The 18,797-nt window shown below is 46.1% G+C and overlaps 1 protein-coding gene across 2 annotated transcripts in view; it reads right to left on the bottom strand.

The window, feature by feature from the left end:
* Nucleotides 1-18,044, bottom strand: part of RYK (receptor like tyrosine kinase) — a 52,383-nt gene extending 34,339 nt beyond the window's left edge. For both annotated transcript variants that reach the window (XM_033069145.2, XM_033069146.2), the window contains exons 1-2: nucleotides 17,774-18,044; nucleotides 1,268-1,389 (exon numbers count right to left, since the gene is read on the bottom strand). In XM_033069145.2, coding sequence (XP_032925036.2) covers nucleotides 1,268-1,389; nucleotides 17,774-18,044 — 393 coding nt within the window. The remainder of the gene's footprint in view (nucleotides 1-1,267; nucleotides 1,390-17,773) is intronic.
* Between the last annotated feature and the right edge of the window lie 753 nt (nucleotides 18,045-18,797).

An 18,797-nucleotide genomic window follows, 5' to 3' on the forward strand; every position in this document is an offset into this window, starting at 1 on the left:
ACTATAGTCAAGATTTTGTTTCCATTTAAGAAGCTGACTCTGCAAACATTCACTCAAAAAAAAGTACAGGACCTACTCAAACTCATAAGCTCCTCTTGGAAATTCATCCTACCCCTCCACTCTCAGCTGAATTAATTTGTTTGACTTTGTCCCAACAGTTAGTTTTTTTCCCCCTTTCTAAAACATAATATGGTTCATTTTTGTTATTAATTTATTTTAAGGGAAGAGACACAACCCCATTTCTGAGCTCCTCCAAGTTGCACTACACCAAGTTAGAATGGGAGCTGCTGAGGGGTGGAATCCCAGGGATGGGAAGCAGGGCTACACAAGCTCCAAAATTCCTCAGAATTCACAGGCAGGCCACAGGAAACACAGGACAGGGCCAGCAATGCAGGGAGCCTCAGCTGAAGCTGTGAGAAGGGAACTCAAATGACAAGTGACTGAACTGTGACTGTGCATGTGGAATATGGGAGCAGGGCTGGCTGGCTCAACCCAACTCCCCTGCAGGCCAAAAGTCACTGCTGTGAACAAGTTACACCTCAAAGGGAACAACAAGGGCAGGAGGAATCCTCAGGACCTGCACTGGTGGAGTTGTTTAATGCTACTGCTCCTACTGCAGCCTTTCCTACTTAAGGGCAGAAGAACAACCATCACTCAAATCTAAAAAAACCAGAATGAACATCTGGCAGAGACTAAACAGATCATTTCATATATGAAAATAAATTGTTAAGTAACTGGAAATGCTTCAGAATGTAAGACCATACGCAATCCCTGTGACAGCTGCTGCTGCATGCTCCAGGCACGGTGATTAAGTGACATAAAAACCCTTTCCATTTAATCAGGGCTCAGTAATAACATACTGGATGCTGCTTTTATAGGCTTTCCCTGTCTCCAAGCATATGTTTCTAGAAATCTCTACAACAATTGCTCTGCATATGATTTCCAGAGGCTTCAGCTCATGGCTGCCCTTTTGTGTGTCCAATGCACCAAAGAAAAAGATTCCACAGCCAGTGGTTTGTGTGCATACAGGGACTTTGCCAGGAGCAAGAAGCATAAAGCACTTTGAAATAAGTGTTTCAACTTTCTAAAATAAGGAACAGCTTGGATGCGTGCCATCTTAACTTACTGCCTGCAGTCATATAAGTAAGGATTTTGCACCTTGCATATGCTAATTTTTGCAAAGAAAAAAGCCATTAAATGATAGCAGTATTCACCAAGCAGAACAGCTCGTGTGTCAAGTACCCAGAGCAGAAGTCTGCCTGCTCACCTTGGATTTGGCATGCCAGGTGAAGTGGAGATTGTTGGTCTCGCTGGGTATTAGGAGATTGAAGGACAAGGCATAGTGATTAACCACATCATTCCTCACGTAGGACAACTCTGCATCCAGACCTGGAAAAAGAAAGAGAAGAGTAAGACAGGGAAGAGCAGGACCAAACAACTTTCAGGACCACCAGCTCCACTTATATCTTCATGTTTCAGCAAACACTTCCCCCAGTCCATAAATTCTGAGGGAAGTTTGGAGACCAAGGCTCACAGCTCCCACAGAGTGCTCCAAAGCCTTACAGAGCAATCATTTCAGAGAGGTGCCATAGCCTAAGGAACAGGCAAAAGCTGGAATGTAATGAAAGGAAACATGACTTTTCATAGAAACATCCAGGAAAGCCATTACAGGCTCTCCTGAACATCCCTACTCTGCTTCTGGGAATCACAGCTCGTTTTATTTACAACTGTGTTCACTCAAACCAAACTGCTCTGGATTATCAGTTGGTTATCACAGGCAATTCCTTCTGGAATAGCTCATTTCCTGAGTCTAGACACCTAGGCAGCATGGAATTAGCTTCAAGGTAATTAGATCACAGAATGGTTTGGTGGGAAGGGACCTTAAAGTCCATCCAGTTCCACCCCTGTCATGGCAGGGACACCTTCACTAGCCCAGGTGGGTCCAAGCCCTGTCCAACCTGGTTTTGGACACTTCCAGGGATGGGGCAGCCACAGCTTCTCTGGGCAAGTTGTGCCCCTCAAAGGGAAGAGTTTCTTCCTAATATCTAACCTAAATCTCTCTTGTGTAGTTTAATGCCATTCCCCCTTGTCCTATCACTCTCTGCTCATGTAAAAAGTCACCTTCCCTCACACAGAGTGAGAGGTGACATTTGTACACCAGCAATACCGACATTTTGTGTCTACCCTTTGCTCTCTGATCATCTGAATACAACTAAAGGCCTGAAAGCCCCACAGAACTAATAATTTCAGGGCACTAAGGTACATTTCCCTACAAAAGACACAGCCTCTGATACTATAAACACTGCAGCTGCTGTTATTTTTTGTGGCACACGATCCAAGGTCATGCTGAACACAGGATGGGGCACTGCAGCTTGCCCTGGGTGTCAATAGCAATTAGTGGTAGGGTAGGCACTGCTTCCCTGCAGGGGTAAAATTAATCCCAGCTCCATATCCTCAGGATAAAACACCACTGGATTTGCAGTCAGTACATCTGGACTTGTCTCATGACAGCTCCTCCTCCAGTGTTCCCAGTTAAATGCTATCAAGGCTCTTGGACATGGCAGGAGAGCACTGGGGTAAATCAGACACTGAACATTCCACAATGAGAGAACAGAGTTCAAATCAGCCACAGCACAAATGGGAACAGAAATAGAGGATTCTGGGATGCCTCCTCATGGCCTTCCAGGACCTAGAGAGGCTTCTAAAAAACAGGAAGACATTTTTCAAAGTGAGACAGTGACAGGACAAGGGGGAATGGTTTTAAACTAAAAGAGGAGAGATTCAGATGGGATATTAGGAAGAAACTCTTCCCTGTGAGGGTGGGGAGGCCCTGGCACAGGTTGCTCATGGAAGCTGTGGCTGCCCCATCCCTGGCAGTGCCCCAGGCCAGGTTGGACAGGGCTTGGAGCACCCTGGGACAGTGGAAAGGTCCCTGCCCATGGCACAGGGTGGAACTGAATGAACTTTTTCCAATCCAAACCATTCTGAGATTCCATGAATTATTTTTTTATGGTTAGAAAGTCAAGAATTTTGGAGAGGCTTTGTCTTCAAGATGACAGCATTTCAGCATTTCAAGGCATCCTGAAATCATTTCAAGAATCCAGAGAAACATGAAAGGCTGGGTTTTCTTAAGAAATTATGGAAAAATAAATCCAAGGTAACCATTGAATTGTGTAGATAAGCTGCATTTGAAGAAAGGGAACATCAGCTCAAGAGAAATAATTCCTTCTGTTCAATGCAAAAACTGGGTACAGATCAGTACAAAGTGACATTTTCTTTTATTTCAGAACTTGATTTAATCCACCTTGTCTCTACAAGATACAAAAATGCAGTCAAGATGTTCCTCTTCATTCTTGTTGCTGTTAACCACTTTTACTCCCTGCTGGCTCATCAGAGTCCCAAAATTTAACCAAATCCCCACAGTTTAATCACAGATAGTGGGGGTGGTAAGGGGAAGAACCCCAAAGACTGGATGCATGAAAGGAACCAAGATAATGGAGTAATCCCAGGGAGAAATGATCTCACACAAGATGTTGAGCAGAAAAAGATGCAGGTGCTGCTCTGTGTGCTGAATGTAAACAGCCTGAGACAGCATCTAAAAGAGAAGTTCAATATTCCTTGTACACACAGTCCCTATTTCCACTTTAAAATAAATGGGAAATGCAAAAATGTATCCACCAGCAAAACAGGGAGGAGGGGGAAGCCCACACAGCCCCAGAAACAAAATACAATTTTGAAAACAGATAAAAGCAACAGCAAACTTCAAAAATCCATGCCCAGATCATTTTTACATGCCTACATGTTTATACATGAAACCTAACTAGGAGTTAGCAAACACAAAAAGAGTGTGGAGAAGAGATCATATCTATCAGACACTTGGCATTAGATCCAAAATGGGAAATTTTGAAGGCAGAATCTTCATTCAAATGAACCCTATTAAGTACAAATTATTTTTAAAATTAGGGAAACAAAAGAATTAGCAATGTGAAACAATGCAATTGGAACAAGGAAGCTGCCTCTGGAATAAAGAAAAACTTCTCTTGTTGATAAATGGTCCCAGCAACCAGAGGTTCACAGAAACAGTTCAGAATTTCAGGATGATGATCCTTGATTTAATAAAAACTTTGTAGAGAAACTGGTCATTGTAATCAAGTGGGTACACAGCAATAAAATTGCCTGTTGTAAAAAAACCAGCTGCACAAAGGTTATGTAAAATGTAATACTAACAGAAGCTGTCAGAATTATCTTCATGTGCAATATCATCTAAAGGTGTACAAGGTGTACAGAAGATCAAACATCTAAGCTTTCATTGTGATACAACACTGAGTAATTTCATTTTACAGGGCAGTAACATTTTGTGCCTGTACTGCCAGAAAAAGCCCCACACTAATAGGAGACACTAATCATTTGAATTTCATAAGCAAAATATAAGAGCTGCATGAGAATCAATGTATTGCTTCAAAATATTCTGGCATAGAAAAATAATTTCAGAGGTTTTGTACTTCAGCTCTGAATTCCTAAAAAAGACAGAAGATTGTCTGGCACAGAGTCCTGCTCCCCTCAGGGAGATAAAGAAACTGCCCAGGGAAAGATTAAAACTGGCGAACATGGTGACACTTTACCAGCACATCCTCTGTGCTTTCAGTGCTCATGGATCACAAACTTTAACAAGTTCCTCAAGAAGGCTGGAGTGGGAATTTTGACAAGGGGCTGGAGTGCCAGGACAAGGGGGAATGGCTTCCCAGGGCCAGAGGGCAGGTTAGATGGGATTTGGGGAAGGAATTCCCTATGAGTGGTGGGGCCTTGGCACAGGGCGCCCAGAACAGCTGAGGCTGCCCCTGGATCCCTGGAAGTGTTCAAGGCCAGGAGGGATGGGGTTTGGAGCACCCTGGGTTAGTGGAACTCATCCCTGTCCCTGGATGGGCTTTAAGGTCCCTTCCAATCCAAACCTTTCCATGATTCTGTGATTAAACTCACAGGCAGTATCTCCCAATTGCATCCCACTAGATATTTTGTCTCTTAGGAATCTGGGTCAATGTTTTCTCCAAGCCTAGAAACATTATAAGCTTATCAAAAATTAAAACATTTCCTCTTTAGCACATCTTTTCCCATCAGTGAACTACAGATAAAATTCCATTTCCCACGCACAGCTAAGAACCAGAGTTCTCCCCAGACAAGCAAGTTGCCATCTCCCCACCTCCAATCCACCACAGATCTGCTTCCAGACCACCCTTCTTAATTTTTCATCCCCCCACTACCTCCCCAGCTCAATCCTGAACTCCCCAAGCACTCTGGTTGCATGATTTATCTCAATCAGGCCAATAAAACACACACAAAACTTCCAGTTCAATAAAAGTGTGTGATTTCACATAGTAAAAGGTTTTAAATTTGAGGTTTTTAGAATACAGTGCTAAGTATGAGACAAAATAAAGTGCTTTAGGTGTTGCCTTCTTCATGGTTTCAAGTAGTAATTTTTGGTTAAATAATTAGTACTATAGGTCACAGAAGTTTAGTTATTAGGTCAAAAGTATAAATAATATAGGTGTTAGTTCTTTATTAGACTGTTTAGCTTTAAAAAACCTTCTAACTAGCTAAATTCCATTTCCATTTTGCTCCCTTTTAGCTGGTAGCTAAAAGTGTTGCAAAACATTCTGTACTATAGATAAAATTTAATAAACAACCAAGTCCAAACATGAGAAAATTCATTTCCTTCATGTTTTTAATCCTAACTCTAAATAAAAACAAAAAACAAAATAAAAACAAGTCACTAATGAAGCAGTACAGTTAACCCATTTACAAGACTGCAGCAGCACTTAGATGGAGCTTACACTAAAACAGTGCTGTGACTTCATCAGACACTGTAAAGTTTTTCCAAAGCATGTTTTGGACATAGGTAGCTCAGAAAAATGGCATCAAATGAAGCAGGTCACTGCAAATACACAGCCTAAACTAGCAACCTCAACTTCTCACTTTCTTAGTGGAAATCTCTTCCAAACTCAGCAGCAGCCTAAGATGCACCAGCTGAGGTAGCAGGTTGCAGAGGAAAAGAGAAACAAGTTTAGTTTCTCAGTTGTTTCAGATGTCAAGAATGCTCAGTAAACTACTAAACCTGGGAAAATGTCATTCTGCAAAATGCCAGGTTCCTCTGAAGGTGCTCAACTCTTCCTTTGAACTGAGAAGGGCAAATCCAAGATGGATTTAATGGAATAATAAAAGGAGAAACAGGTGGCTCTAGGAGGAAAACACAGATGCAATACAAACAGCCACAGGAAATGGGAAGCTCCTCAATCATTTTCTAGGCAAAGTGGCAAAACATAAAGAAAGGGGTGGAGAGCCTTACAAAGAAATATCACAAAATGCAGAGAAGGAAAAGCAGCTCCTGCTGGTTTAAGCAGGATACTGGTGATCAATGCTGCCCAGTTTGAAAAGCTGGGCTGCAGTTTTGCTCTGGCAAAGCTCCCTAAGCAAGCCCATATGCACACAAGGCACAGCACAGGAGCGTCTGGTTTCTCCTTACTTGGACTGAACCTACACCAACACACATGAAATCAGTTCAGAGCAATGCTCTGCTGGATTTCCAGGCAAAACCACCAACCTTTTACCCAGGCAACCTCTAAATCTCATTATTAACTTCCCCATCTTTGTACCTTGGGCACAGACTTGAAAGAATAAATTAAAGTTGAAGGCAAACAAAAAGGTAAATGTAAGCAGCAGCACAGGGAAAGTCTGTCATTCTTTGCACTGCTTAACATAACAAAGCATCTGAAGAAGCTCAGAAAGGAAGGGGAGAGGCCAACTTTCATTCCCAAATACCAAGGATGCTGGGCAGCCCTTGTGCTCATGACAAAATTGAATCATGTCAGTCTAGCAGCCTAACAAAACAATTCTTTTCAAATGTCCTTGTGCAAATGCAGTCTAGCTTCAACTTTTTTTTTTTTTTTTTTTCATTTTAAGCACAATATGCAAAAGAAACTTGCCTCTGCCACCATGGGAAAACTGGATTTTATTTTTATGAGGTAAATCTATCCTGCAACATGCACCAGTACTAACATGTTCTTCTCAAAGATGACAGCAGTGTTTAGGAGTCTCTTATCTAGGGTTACATTTCATTACTGAATCACTTCAAATCTCCATAACATAATTCTGGCAGATTTTGTCTTATATGGGGAGATCCAAACTGAGTGTGCACTGCAAGAGTTTCCTGTTAGATAGGGCTAGAATATTGCAATAAACAGCTTTTTATTAAAAGCAGTCTGGTAACAATAGCTGACAATTTTCTGCCCACTGGCACCCCAGCAGAGAAATGACTGAAACTGGGGGTTGTTTTCTTCATGCTCTTGTCTGTAATTTAAAAGTTTCTTCATGCAGCAGCTGAGAAATCTCTGCAGTGTGACACCAAACCACCACAGCCCACCCAGTGCAGAGCCACTCCTGACCCTGACTCACAGCCACTGAAACCAATTAATAGGGAAGATTTACTCGGTTCAGTGAGTTATGATCTTCATATAAATATTTTATTTGTTCTATTATGTACTCCAGAGAATGAGGCCTCTGCTCCTGAGCAGCTCATCTGGTTTAGTCCTCTGGCCAAAGCAGAAGTTTCCATGCCAGGATGAACACTCATGTGAGAGAGCACAAACCTCAGGGTTCAACACCCTCCAACATCACCCCCCTCCCCATCCTGCTCATCCCATTCCATAAACACCCTGGATTTTCCCCACACTGGACAATTCATCTTGCTGAAGAAAGACAGCTTCTTTTCACTTCCATTTTCCTTTCATTTAAAGTGCACCCTAAGTCTGAAACACTGATTGTAAATGCTAAATTTTGCCCTTTTTTGCAGCAGGTTCTGCAAATGTCCATTGGGAAATACAGCCCAAACACAAGGAAATGTGACTGCAGAATTAAAAATCAGCTCTTGACTACTGAAACTTCTATTTTTTTAATAGGGTAGAAAGAACATGCTCCCAGAGCAAGCCTCATTAGTTTGAATGTACTTAATTAATTCAATAATCAGCTTGCCCAGGGCTGAAACTACAGCTGGGAGTTCAAAGATACAAGGAAAAAAATGCAAACTGATCCACACAGATCGATTTAGTTTAGAAAATAGCAAACTACTGGGAATGCAATATTAAACCTCTGAAAATACAGACACACAAAATTCCACTTGCAACATATTTGTGCATATCCAGTGTATACAACAACCAAGTGAACTTTGCTTTAATAAAACAAGTAACTGACCACAGCCTTTCACCTGCATTTTTACTTAAGCTGTCCACAAAGCTACAGTCTGCCAGGTAGGAGTAGTTGGTCAGGATATCAGGTTAAATACTTGTTTTTAAACACCTTACACGTTGGGAAAAGATGACTGATGGAAAATAAAGCAGAGTAAAAACCTTCAGCAACATGGAGATGATGAAGAAGCAGCTTTTCAGTCTCCTAACACAGGCACCAGGGACTGTCCAAGGCAGCACAAATACTCCCAGCTCTGCAAGCTCACCCCCTCCAAGGAGCAGCAGCACAGGGTGCATGGGCTGTGGATGTTTGTTACCTGGGCAGAGTTAACTTCCCATGAGCTGGAGGGGGAGTACAACGTGCAAGGCATTCAATTTGAGGAAATACCCAACATAATTTCAAGGCAATTAATGCACCCTTTAAAACTGACCAAGACTCCCAGCAGGAAATCTTAGCAGGAAGCTTCCCAAACTCCAGCAAACAGAAAAAACTCCTAGCTGAGAGCTCTTATTAAGTCCTTGTGAATCTTCACAGGCAGTTCACCCCCAATTCATCTCATTGATACTGCTCAATACAATTTGCAAATTCAACACCCCAGGCAAATGGGGTTTTTTTTCCACTGAAAGGCCTTTCAGAAAGTCAGAGGGAAGACTTCACTTCCAAAGGAAGAAGCTCCTCCAGGAGATGTTACCTGCTGAAGTACAATCAATATTTAACTCAATCCAAACTAAATAGAAGGTATTTATTGTTCCTAGGACCCACCTGCTTACCCTTTATTTGTCTCTGAACAGCAACAATTACATTTCAACCACCTGTTTGCCCTTCTCTTCTCTGCCTACAGAAAAAAAACCTCCACTTTTCTGCTAGATAGGATACAAAGACCCCTGTAAAAATAGTTAGATTATTCTTAATGGGGGGGGGAAACCCAAACCAAAACTGGATGTCTCACCTCAGAGCAAAATGCAAGTGAACTCTGCTCCTGAGAACACCTTTCTAAATGAAATTTGGCCATTTCAAGAAAACAAAAGAAAGCCTAGAAAACTCACCAAAACCAGCAGGCACCTTGCTGTTAATAGGCAGGATGGTGCACATGAGTTACCTGAAGTGCTGATTCCAAGGGAAAAATGCAGTAGAGATGTACAAAATGAATACTTGAAGGGAGAGGAAAATTAGTGGCAAGGACCCACACAGAGGGCAAGGGGAAATGGGACAACTGGGAATAGGAATGGCACAGGTACAGGATTGGAAGCAACTGAAGGAAACTCTGTAATACAAAGAAAAATATAAAACCTTTATTCTTAGATGTACTTATGAAATAAAAATTTAACTTAGCAGCTATGACAAATCTCATCATTACTGTAACATGAAGTTTGATGCTCCTTTTGAATTAAAATGAAGAGAATAGAAAACCAAAAGGCTCCCTCCCCATGAACTGCAGCTGCCAAGAGCACAGCCCTCAAAATAAAACAATCTCTGATGAAATCCTCAGTAGTGCCCCAAAGCTTTGGAAGGGAGCTGCTGTCACCTTCCCTGCTAAAACACCACCACCTCACACAGGTATGCCAGGTGTCATTTAGGCTGGTGAGTAACATGTGCTCGTGGTGTTTCAGTGTCACCTACCCAGAGAAGTTGTGCCAGTTTATTTTTGTTTCATTCAGTTATAGCAATGCACCCACATGTTGATTTAGTTATCCCTGCAGACAAGACCCTAAGTCACATCCAGAACTGGTCCAGTGTCTGAGCTGGTGCCATGGCTAATCCAGTAATGAGTATGAATAAATTTAATAATAATTAGGAAGAACAGACACACCCCTTCCCTCAGTGCTTCAGATCTCTCAGCCTTGAAGTCCACACTCCTAGCTCTGTGCTTGACAGGACTGCTGAAGGGATAATGGACTGTCCACATCTTTTGAGATGCTCTGAACACTTTCATCAGTGACACAGATGGCTAACACAAAACCAAGCCAAGTTTGCTCATTCCTGTGGCCATCTCTAAACCTACAGAGCTTAGTATTTTTTTTTCTTTTATTAGGAATTACTCTGCAAGGCCATGAACTTATTTCAAAAAAGGCCCAAAGAGAGAGGATAACCATCATTAGTTTATCAGCCTGCTGCAGCTTTCCAAGCCTCCCAAGCAGCAGCTCCCATGCCTGTGCTCCCGCTCTGCTCTTTCCCAAGCAGCGTGCTGAAATCAATATACTGGTTAATTTAATTACAGCTATTCAACACCCAGTAAGTGGCAGGGAAATTCTAAAGCATCACATTAGTTTCATGCTGTTGCTTCTGCTCCCAGCTCTCCAGAGCAGTCAGTGCAAATATGTGAGTTATCCGCTTGAAAGAAGGACAAAGGCAGCGAGGGAAGAGGAATAATGTGTTTGAAGCCTCTGCCATCGTGCCCTTTGTGCCACCACAAGGCGTTTGCAGAGAGTGTTAGCATTCATCCCCACACGGGAGCTGCTGGTGCTGCTGCCATTCCAGGGGAAAAAAGGAAAAGAGCTCAATTCACTAGGCACAACTCATTAAATGCATTTCAGCCTGTATTCCCTGGTCTCATGGCTGAGACCTCGAGTACGATTCAATTCTGTACACCAAAGTACAGAGGAGTAACTCTGACTGAACACCCATCCACTGCAAGGAAAGCAGGAGCCTCTGTGATATTCCAGTCTGGGTAGTTTCAGGTGGGAATGAGTCATCAAGTCATTGCACTAGAGCTCAGCACTACCGTGAATCAACACATTTGGAATCTGTCTCATTAATTCAGCTTTCCCAGTATCCAAACACAGCTCTGAATAGCAGAAGGGGAGGAGAAAAACACAAGGCTTCATCCTTTAAAATACCCAGAGTGTACAGTACAGCTGCCTCCACAGCTCCCACTCCCAGGAAAACACCACCCTGGGATTTTTCATGCCTGTGAACATGATCCCTATCTCCTGTATTTCCTTCCCTCTGCACAGGTGGTGTTTCGGAGCAGTTTCGGTCCCTGCCTCCCTGCCAGTATCCTGAGCCCTTCTTGCTGGCTTTTCTCATGCATGCAGGGAGCTGTGCCTCCATTTCCTCTCTTTCTCCCCATTCTGTCTGTGCACTGGAGGGAGAAAGAGGCCAAGCAATCAGCAGTGATAAATAGGATGCTGCCAAACCGAATGCAGGTGTAAAGTCACAGGAGTGAGGAATGCAGCTTTGGGAATTTTCCCCCTCACCACCACCAGGACAGCCTTCAGTCCCAGAGGTCAGGTTTCTTCCAAGTCCCTGACACATAAATGTTACAAGAGCCACAAACATTCATCACTAGACAGACCTTGGCCTCTGGGGAGCTGAAACGGCTGTTTCCTCCCAGGCCTGAGCACAGCCAGAGCTGCACGAGGCAGCCCAGGCGCGCTGTGCCCGTGCCGTCCCGCCTGAACACCAATTTACAGGAGGAAAGAGCTTCTCCAGGCAGGATTCACACTGAGCCCCCAGCAGGGCAAACCCCAACACATCAGCTGTGGTAAAGCAGGATCCAGAAATCATCCACCCACCTCAGCAATGCTGAGCAGATCAACACTCACAAGGACATCACAGAATATGGTTTCAAAGCAATCCTAATCCAGGCCAGAGCTGCCTCCTCTAGGACAGAGAGGTTATTTCTGGATATTTCAAGCCTCTAGAAGCTTCTTCTTCTGCAGGTTTGCAAGCATTACCAATACAGCAGTGGATCACACGATTTTGCACATCTCCAAAGAAATGGTGGTGTAGTGTTATTAGAACTGTGCAAGCTAAAGGGGAGGGAACACAATGGAAAGGGAGAGAGGGACCCCAACTGCAGCTCGTTCTCAGGAGCCTCAATATGGATGCAAACCATGACACTGGGTCAATCAGATCAACAGGCACCCAGGCACAAGGGGAGGCTCCAGAAGGAACACAGGCTGCTGCAGGGAACTTGTCCCAACCTGCTGCTGCTGCACAGCCCCAAACATCTGCCTGTGCCCAGCCCCAGTGCTCCAGAGTACTCCCACAACCCCAAACCTACAGCCTACTGCACATTGTCAGTGGGTAAAGGGCTTTACAGAGCCAGCTAACAGAATTATTATCCCAAAAACAGCACTTGCACTTCACTGCATATATCAGAACACTTTCAGCAGTTCAGTTTTGTTTCAGTGGTGGTGTCTGTCAGGATTGGAATTATGTTTTCCACCCAGGTGTGCACCTTATGTAAATCTTCCCTTTCTAACGGTGCCATGAAGTGGGATTTTGTAGTCCTGCAAAGACAGGTAGGTGGACCACAGCAAAAATATAACATTGCAAAAAACTTGTGTACTTCAGAGCCAAGCATTTAAAAGCTATGAAATGAAGATTCCAGAACACATATATACAAGAGAACCTGATCTTAAACTGTAATTCATGTACCACACCCACATCTGCTTCTACACCTTGGGGTACTCAAACATCTGCTCCTTGGGGGACATCTTTCATTCTCCTTCATCCTTAGAGGCTCTCAGCTGCATTTTTTCCAATACCTGTGAGTTCCCCAACTCCCATGGAAAATGATCTTGGGCTGCTAACAACCCTCACTCAGAGCACAGCACTGGCTTGCTCATGGTGCTCCAGGCTGTGATGCTGTCCCAGACAGGCTGAGTGGGATTTTAACAAAGCCCTGAAGCTTTTCAAGAATCACAAAGAACACACACTTTCAGGTCCCTTTCACAAGAATCAGGCAACAAAGGAACAAGAGGATTTCCAGCCACTACAGACTCAGTGCAAGTACCATAAAGCACTTTTGATGGGAGTTTCTGTGGCCAACTCCCCAACACAGTGACATCAACAAAGCTGTTTCACAGTATAAAATGAAAACAATTAAGATCATCTGCTGCAATAAAATTATGTTTAGACTCCATTTCTAACATACATTTGGCCTGTAATTTCCCAGGACTCTGCTCAGTTGAAGGCTTAACCCCACAGGTGAGCACTGGCACAGGCTGCCCACAGAGCTGGTGAAGTCTCCATCTTCTGGGATGTTCAAAAGCTCCTGGATGAGGTGCTGGACAAGCAGCTCTGGGTGGCCCAGCCTGAGCAGGGGGTGGGACCAGATGACCTCCAGAGGTCCCTGCCAACCTCAACCACCCTGTGAGTCAGCAGCACAATTTAAAAACCAAACAAACAACCCTGTGCTGTCATAGATTTTGCATCGATGTCGCATCTTCCAGCCAGGCAACTCATTTCAGTAAACTGCAGAATGGCTTTTAATGAAACTCAAGAACACCTAAGTACAAGTCATGTAAGTGAAATTAATTTAACTCTGTAACTGAGTGCAAATATAAAACTAACAACAGACAGCATTCAGTGATTGCTCAGAAGAAACTAGGCCAGAGAACACTAAATTTGGAAACTCAACGTAAACATTGTAGGACTCCTGACTTCAAAATTCCCCTACAAGTCTAATGCATTATGATAGCCCTTAGTTACACGATAATGTGGTGGCATTTTCCCCCCATGGGACCAAAGTCTCAGTTAATATCCAAACCAGACTCCTAAAAAGACCCAGAGCCATGTGACAGGAGGGTTATCCACAAGACAAATTTCACAGCTGAAAGGCACGTAGTGTCCAAAAAAAACCCCTCGGGGACAGAAAGGGTTGTCCTCACTGCTTAAGTACCTTATTGGTGCCATGAATGCTGCAAAAGAACAGCCTGCAATGCCAGGAGAACTGCTAAAGCCAAGTTTTCACAGGCAGCTATTGATTCTGGTCCTCAGAATCAGAGGGTAGAACCTGAGGTCTCCTGTGAGGCTGAGCTCAGAACTGCTGGGAGCTCACAATCATGAGATACACCAGCAATGCACAAAGTGCCAAATAACACCCTGTATTCATGAAAACAGGTTACATCTGATCCTTAAATATTAAAGTGAGTTATCTAATAATAATGAATATTTTCCACCTTGTTCTCTAAATCTTAGATTGCTACCTGCAAAACAGGGATATACCAGCCTTCACATGCCAGGATCCTGTGAAAAGCAGAACAAAGGAACATTTCAACATGAGGCAAACACCACATTCTGATTTCATGGGAAAACTGGAATGAAAGTCACTAAATCAAGCAGAGACCTCCTACTGAATAACTCATCACTAACCTCTCACCACCTCTGTGTTCAGCACCAACACATGGAGAAAGGGATAGGATCAGCTGTTCTCACACCTGTACAGTCACTACAACCTAAGACTAACAAAACTTTCTTCAGGTCTAAGCACAGGCCCAAAAAAGATTCTCCAGATGAATCAGTTCCAAAAAGCTACAGATCATGGTACCCAGAGAGTTCACAGACACCCTAAAATGGTTGTGGTGCTCTGGATGTCTCTCCCCAAAAAGCAGCACTTCTCTTCCTCCTCCCCAACTCCCTCTCACTCTGTACCTCACCACTGCTCTCACCCTGACACCTCTGGCTCCTGCTGCCATCGCTGGAGCCATCTCAGCCAAGTCCCACTAGCTAATTCCTTCCTACTCCATCCCCTCTATTGCTGAATCCTGCCTGGTGCAAGCGGAATCTGACACATTCAGCTATGTGAAAACCACAGATTATTCTTCCCAAAGGCTTGTAGTCTGGATGGCTGGGAATATTTTCCATGGGAATGGCAATACTTCTAACACAGACACCATATGCCTGCCATATAGCAAGTCCTGCTTTCAGACCCTGAGAACTCCGCAGCTTTTTGAAATAAAAATCCACCTCACACAACAAGACAAGCCAGTTTCCTCTAGTTTTCTTCTACATAAAGTCCTGAAGACAACAAAACAATTCCTCCAAAGGCAGACACATGGTCAGAATTCCACAGCCCGACAGTGGAAATCTGGCGTGAGCGCACAGGAAAGGAGCGAGCAGTTTTCACTGTAAATCACCATATCTGTCCTTCCTCCACACCACAAAGAACAGCAGCCACAAATAATCTGCAACAAGTTCCCATTTCACTTACAAGAGCCACAACTTGATTAAAACACAACCCATGGTTCTGCAAGACACCAAACTCTGGGTTTGGGGAAAGCAGCAGCAGCAGACACTCCACTGAACCGTGTCAGCCTGGCTGATGGAGAGACCACGTGGGGATACAGCCCCACAGAGCTTCCACCAGAGCCTGAGGATGCTCCAGCTCTGCATTGCTGTCTGTCACATGTGTGCTTACATTTATTCCCAATCAAATTTGTCACCTAAAGTTGTATAGAGATGATATTTAGAAGCATGAAAACAGCGCGGGATGTAGTAACTCCTGCAACACTTGGGTTTATGAGCTCTTCAGAAAGTCAGAGTTTCTGTTCTGCCACAGCAAGACAGTAGCAGAGACAAGAGTTTGTTTAGAGACAAAAGGTGAAAGAATCCAGTTTCTATTAGCAGCTTCACTGAACTTAACACTTCACTTCACAAGTAACCTCATTTTCCTATCCCCTGTGACTATCCCACATCTGCAGTACCACAGCTTTTCTCAGGGAAATTCCAGAAGCTGAACTCCCTCACTGCTCTTTGCAAGCTCCCACATCAGCACGAATCCTTAAACCATGAACTTGTAAATGGAACATATGACAAGCTGGGTTGGTTTTCAGAATTGTGAAGACCTGGAACAAAACTGTCTGTCCCTCTGGATTTTTTTCTGCCAGAGGAATACATGAAGTTATTGGTAAACTGGCCAGTGCCTAAATGCCTCCTTAAACTACACCTCACCTACAGCAGAGAGCATGTGTAGAGATACCCCTAAAATTAAATCTGCTCATGCCAACAACACAATTTAGATCTCAGAAGTTTAGTTTGTAACAGATTTCCAGTGATCTGAACTCCACGAACTGAAGCAAGTCCCAGTTTACCTCCACATTAGATTCCAATTTATCCAAGTCTCTTGGGTCACAGAGGCAGAACAGATTATTCATGTCAGATACTTAAAGTGATATAAACCAGCTACAGAGAGCTGAGTAGTAAGTGCCTTTGGCCATGTAGTAATAGACACCCATAAGTGAGGCTACAGGAAGAAATTCACCTTAAAAAATAACAGCACATCTTGCCTCCTCAGTTACTACTTCATGAGGAATAATTATGCCAGCAGGCCACAGAAGCCTGAAAAATCCAACTAACAGAGATTTCAGGCACTAGAAAAGGGAGAGCTCAACCCTTTACCATTCAGTACTCCCAAGATTAACCACCTACTTAGAATCCCAGCTCACCAGCAAGCCAGACATTGTCACCCTCTATCCGTACTGGAGCATCCGGCAGCAGGCACATGCCACACAGAAATGACAACAGCAGGACACTGATCACCAGGGCAAGCCATGAGAGAAAAATGTTTACAGTGTTCTTCAGTCCCCAGATCCCCTGACTTGGGTCAGCTGGGTGCTCACAGAGTGCAAATTAACTGGAGATATTTTTATTTTGTCCATTTGACACAAATAAACTCTTGCACTGCCAGTTTTCCAGCTTGCAGAGATACAGGGCACTTGGGAAAAACAAATCACTAGGGACACCAACAGATGTGTTTTGAGACTCCAGCCACCAACTCTAAACAAGAGCCTATGCAAGCCAAAGCCTACAGAAAACAAATCTTTGTTTAAGTCAGACTCTCCAAGCACAGAACTCCTGTGAAAGCCTTCCACAGTGAGCCAGATGGGGGACTTCAGGAACTGCCTCCAAGTCCTTGCACAGCAATTGTCAGCCTGCCTAGAAATTAAGATTCCTTTCACACACACACCCAATTATTGCCAGGTCTCCTCTCTGCCCTCGGCATGTCGCTTGCCTGGCTAATTAAATCATGGGCCTGAGCTCACCCCTTGCAGGGCTTACCCTGCTCCCACAGGACACCATCCCCGGTTGCTCCAATGTGGGGAGCCCCTCACCATAAGGGTGAAGCCCTGTGCTCTTTTCTTCCCCCAGCCACACATACACAATGCAGCACAGAGATCCCTTTGATTCTTACCGTGACCCCAGTCTTACAAAACCCACCCATCCCTACCCCAGTCCCACTGCTCTCCACCCCCTCCTGAGCTCCAGGTCCTTCATCCCTGCTCACCCTTTCCATCCTCCTCTGCACCCCCAAAACTGCAGAAGTCCCACGGACATCCCCGTCTCTCGGACCCCACAGCAAACCCCTGGTCCTGCTGACACCCACCGTCCCCACCCCAGGGCCTCAGCCCCGCGATCTCCCGAGCCCCAGCTCGCAGCCACTCCCACAGAACCCACACAAATCTCTGGATTCACCCATTCCCATCCCAGACCTGCAGACCCCATCCTCTCATGAGCTGGAGATCCTTCATCCCCACTCTGAGCGCTCTCCACCCTCCCCTGCACTCGAGATCTGCTTCCCTCCCAACATTCCCACAGACACCCCCAGTTCCCTCCTACACCCCTCAGCCACCTCCAGTCCTGCTGACGCCCACCATTCCCAGCCCAGTCTCACAGCTCCCCATCCTATTCCAGCCGCCCAAACTTCCACCCCGGCCCCCAGAAGTGCCCTCAGCCCCTCGGGAGCGGCCGGGCTGCCCCCACCCCAGCCGCGCAGAGCGCCGGGCCCCGTGCCGCCGCCGGGCACACTCACCGATCAGCTGCCGCACCTCCTCCTCGCTCAGGTAGATGCTGAGGCTGGGCCCGGGGCCGCCGGGGGGCCAGTCCAGGGCGTGCGGGCCGGGGCCGGGCTGGCCCTGGACGCCGGCGGGCAGCAGCACCAGCAGCAGCAGCGGCGGCAGGAGGAGATGGCGGCGCGGGCCCCGCACCCGCCGGCCCCGCCGCGGCCCCGCGCCCGCCTCCCCCGCCGCCTCACGGGGCCGGCCCCGCCGCCCCCCGCCGGGCTCCCGGCGCCGCGGCACCATCGCTCCGCGGGGACGGAGGGACGGACGCAGGGCCGGGGGGAAGCGGGCGGGACCCCCCGCCCCGCCGGACCTCGCACGGCGCGGCCGCCGCCAGGCCCCGCCCCGCGCACGCGCCGCTCCCGCCGCCGCGGGCGCCCCCTGAGCGCGGGCGGGAGGGGCGGGATCCCCTCACGGCTCTTCCGCCTCTGCCCGCATCCCGCCCGGCGCCGGGAGGAAGAGGAGGAGGGAGAACATCCCCGTCCGTGCCTAGTGCCTGTCACGGAATGACAAAATCACTGAGGTCGGAGAACGCTTCGAAGACCATCGGGTCCAACCTGTTCCCGATCGCCACCTTGTCCCCAGCCCAGAGCTCTGAGTGCCACGTCCAGGCCTTCCTTGGACACCTGCGGGGATGGGGACTCCAAACCTCCCTGGGCAGCGCCTTCCAGTGCCTGCCCACTCTTTCCATGATGTCCAGTATGAACCTCCCCTGGCACAGCCTGAGTTCCCTCTCCTCCTGTCCCTGTTCCCTGGAGCAGAGCCCGACCCCCCCGGCTGTCCCTTCCTGTCAGGGAGTTGTGCAGAGCCAGAAGGTTCCCCCTGAGCCTCCTTTTCTCCAGGCTGAGCCCCTTTCCCAGCTCCCTCAGCCTCTCCTGGTGCTCCAGACACATCCTCAGTTCTGTTCCCTTCTCTGGTCTCACTCCAGCCCCTCAGTGTCCTTGTGAGGGCCAGAACTGGACACAGCGCTCGAGGGGTCTCACAGTGCCCAGTCAC

Source organism: Catharus ustulatus, chromosome 10 (assembly GCF_009819885.2).
Source record: "Catharus ustulatus isolate bCatUst1 chromosome 10, bCatUst1.pri.v2, whole genome shotgun sequence".
NCBI classification, from domain to species: domain Eukaryota; kingdom Metazoa; phylum Chordata; class Aves; order Passeriformes; family Turdidae; genus Catharus; species Catharus ustulatus.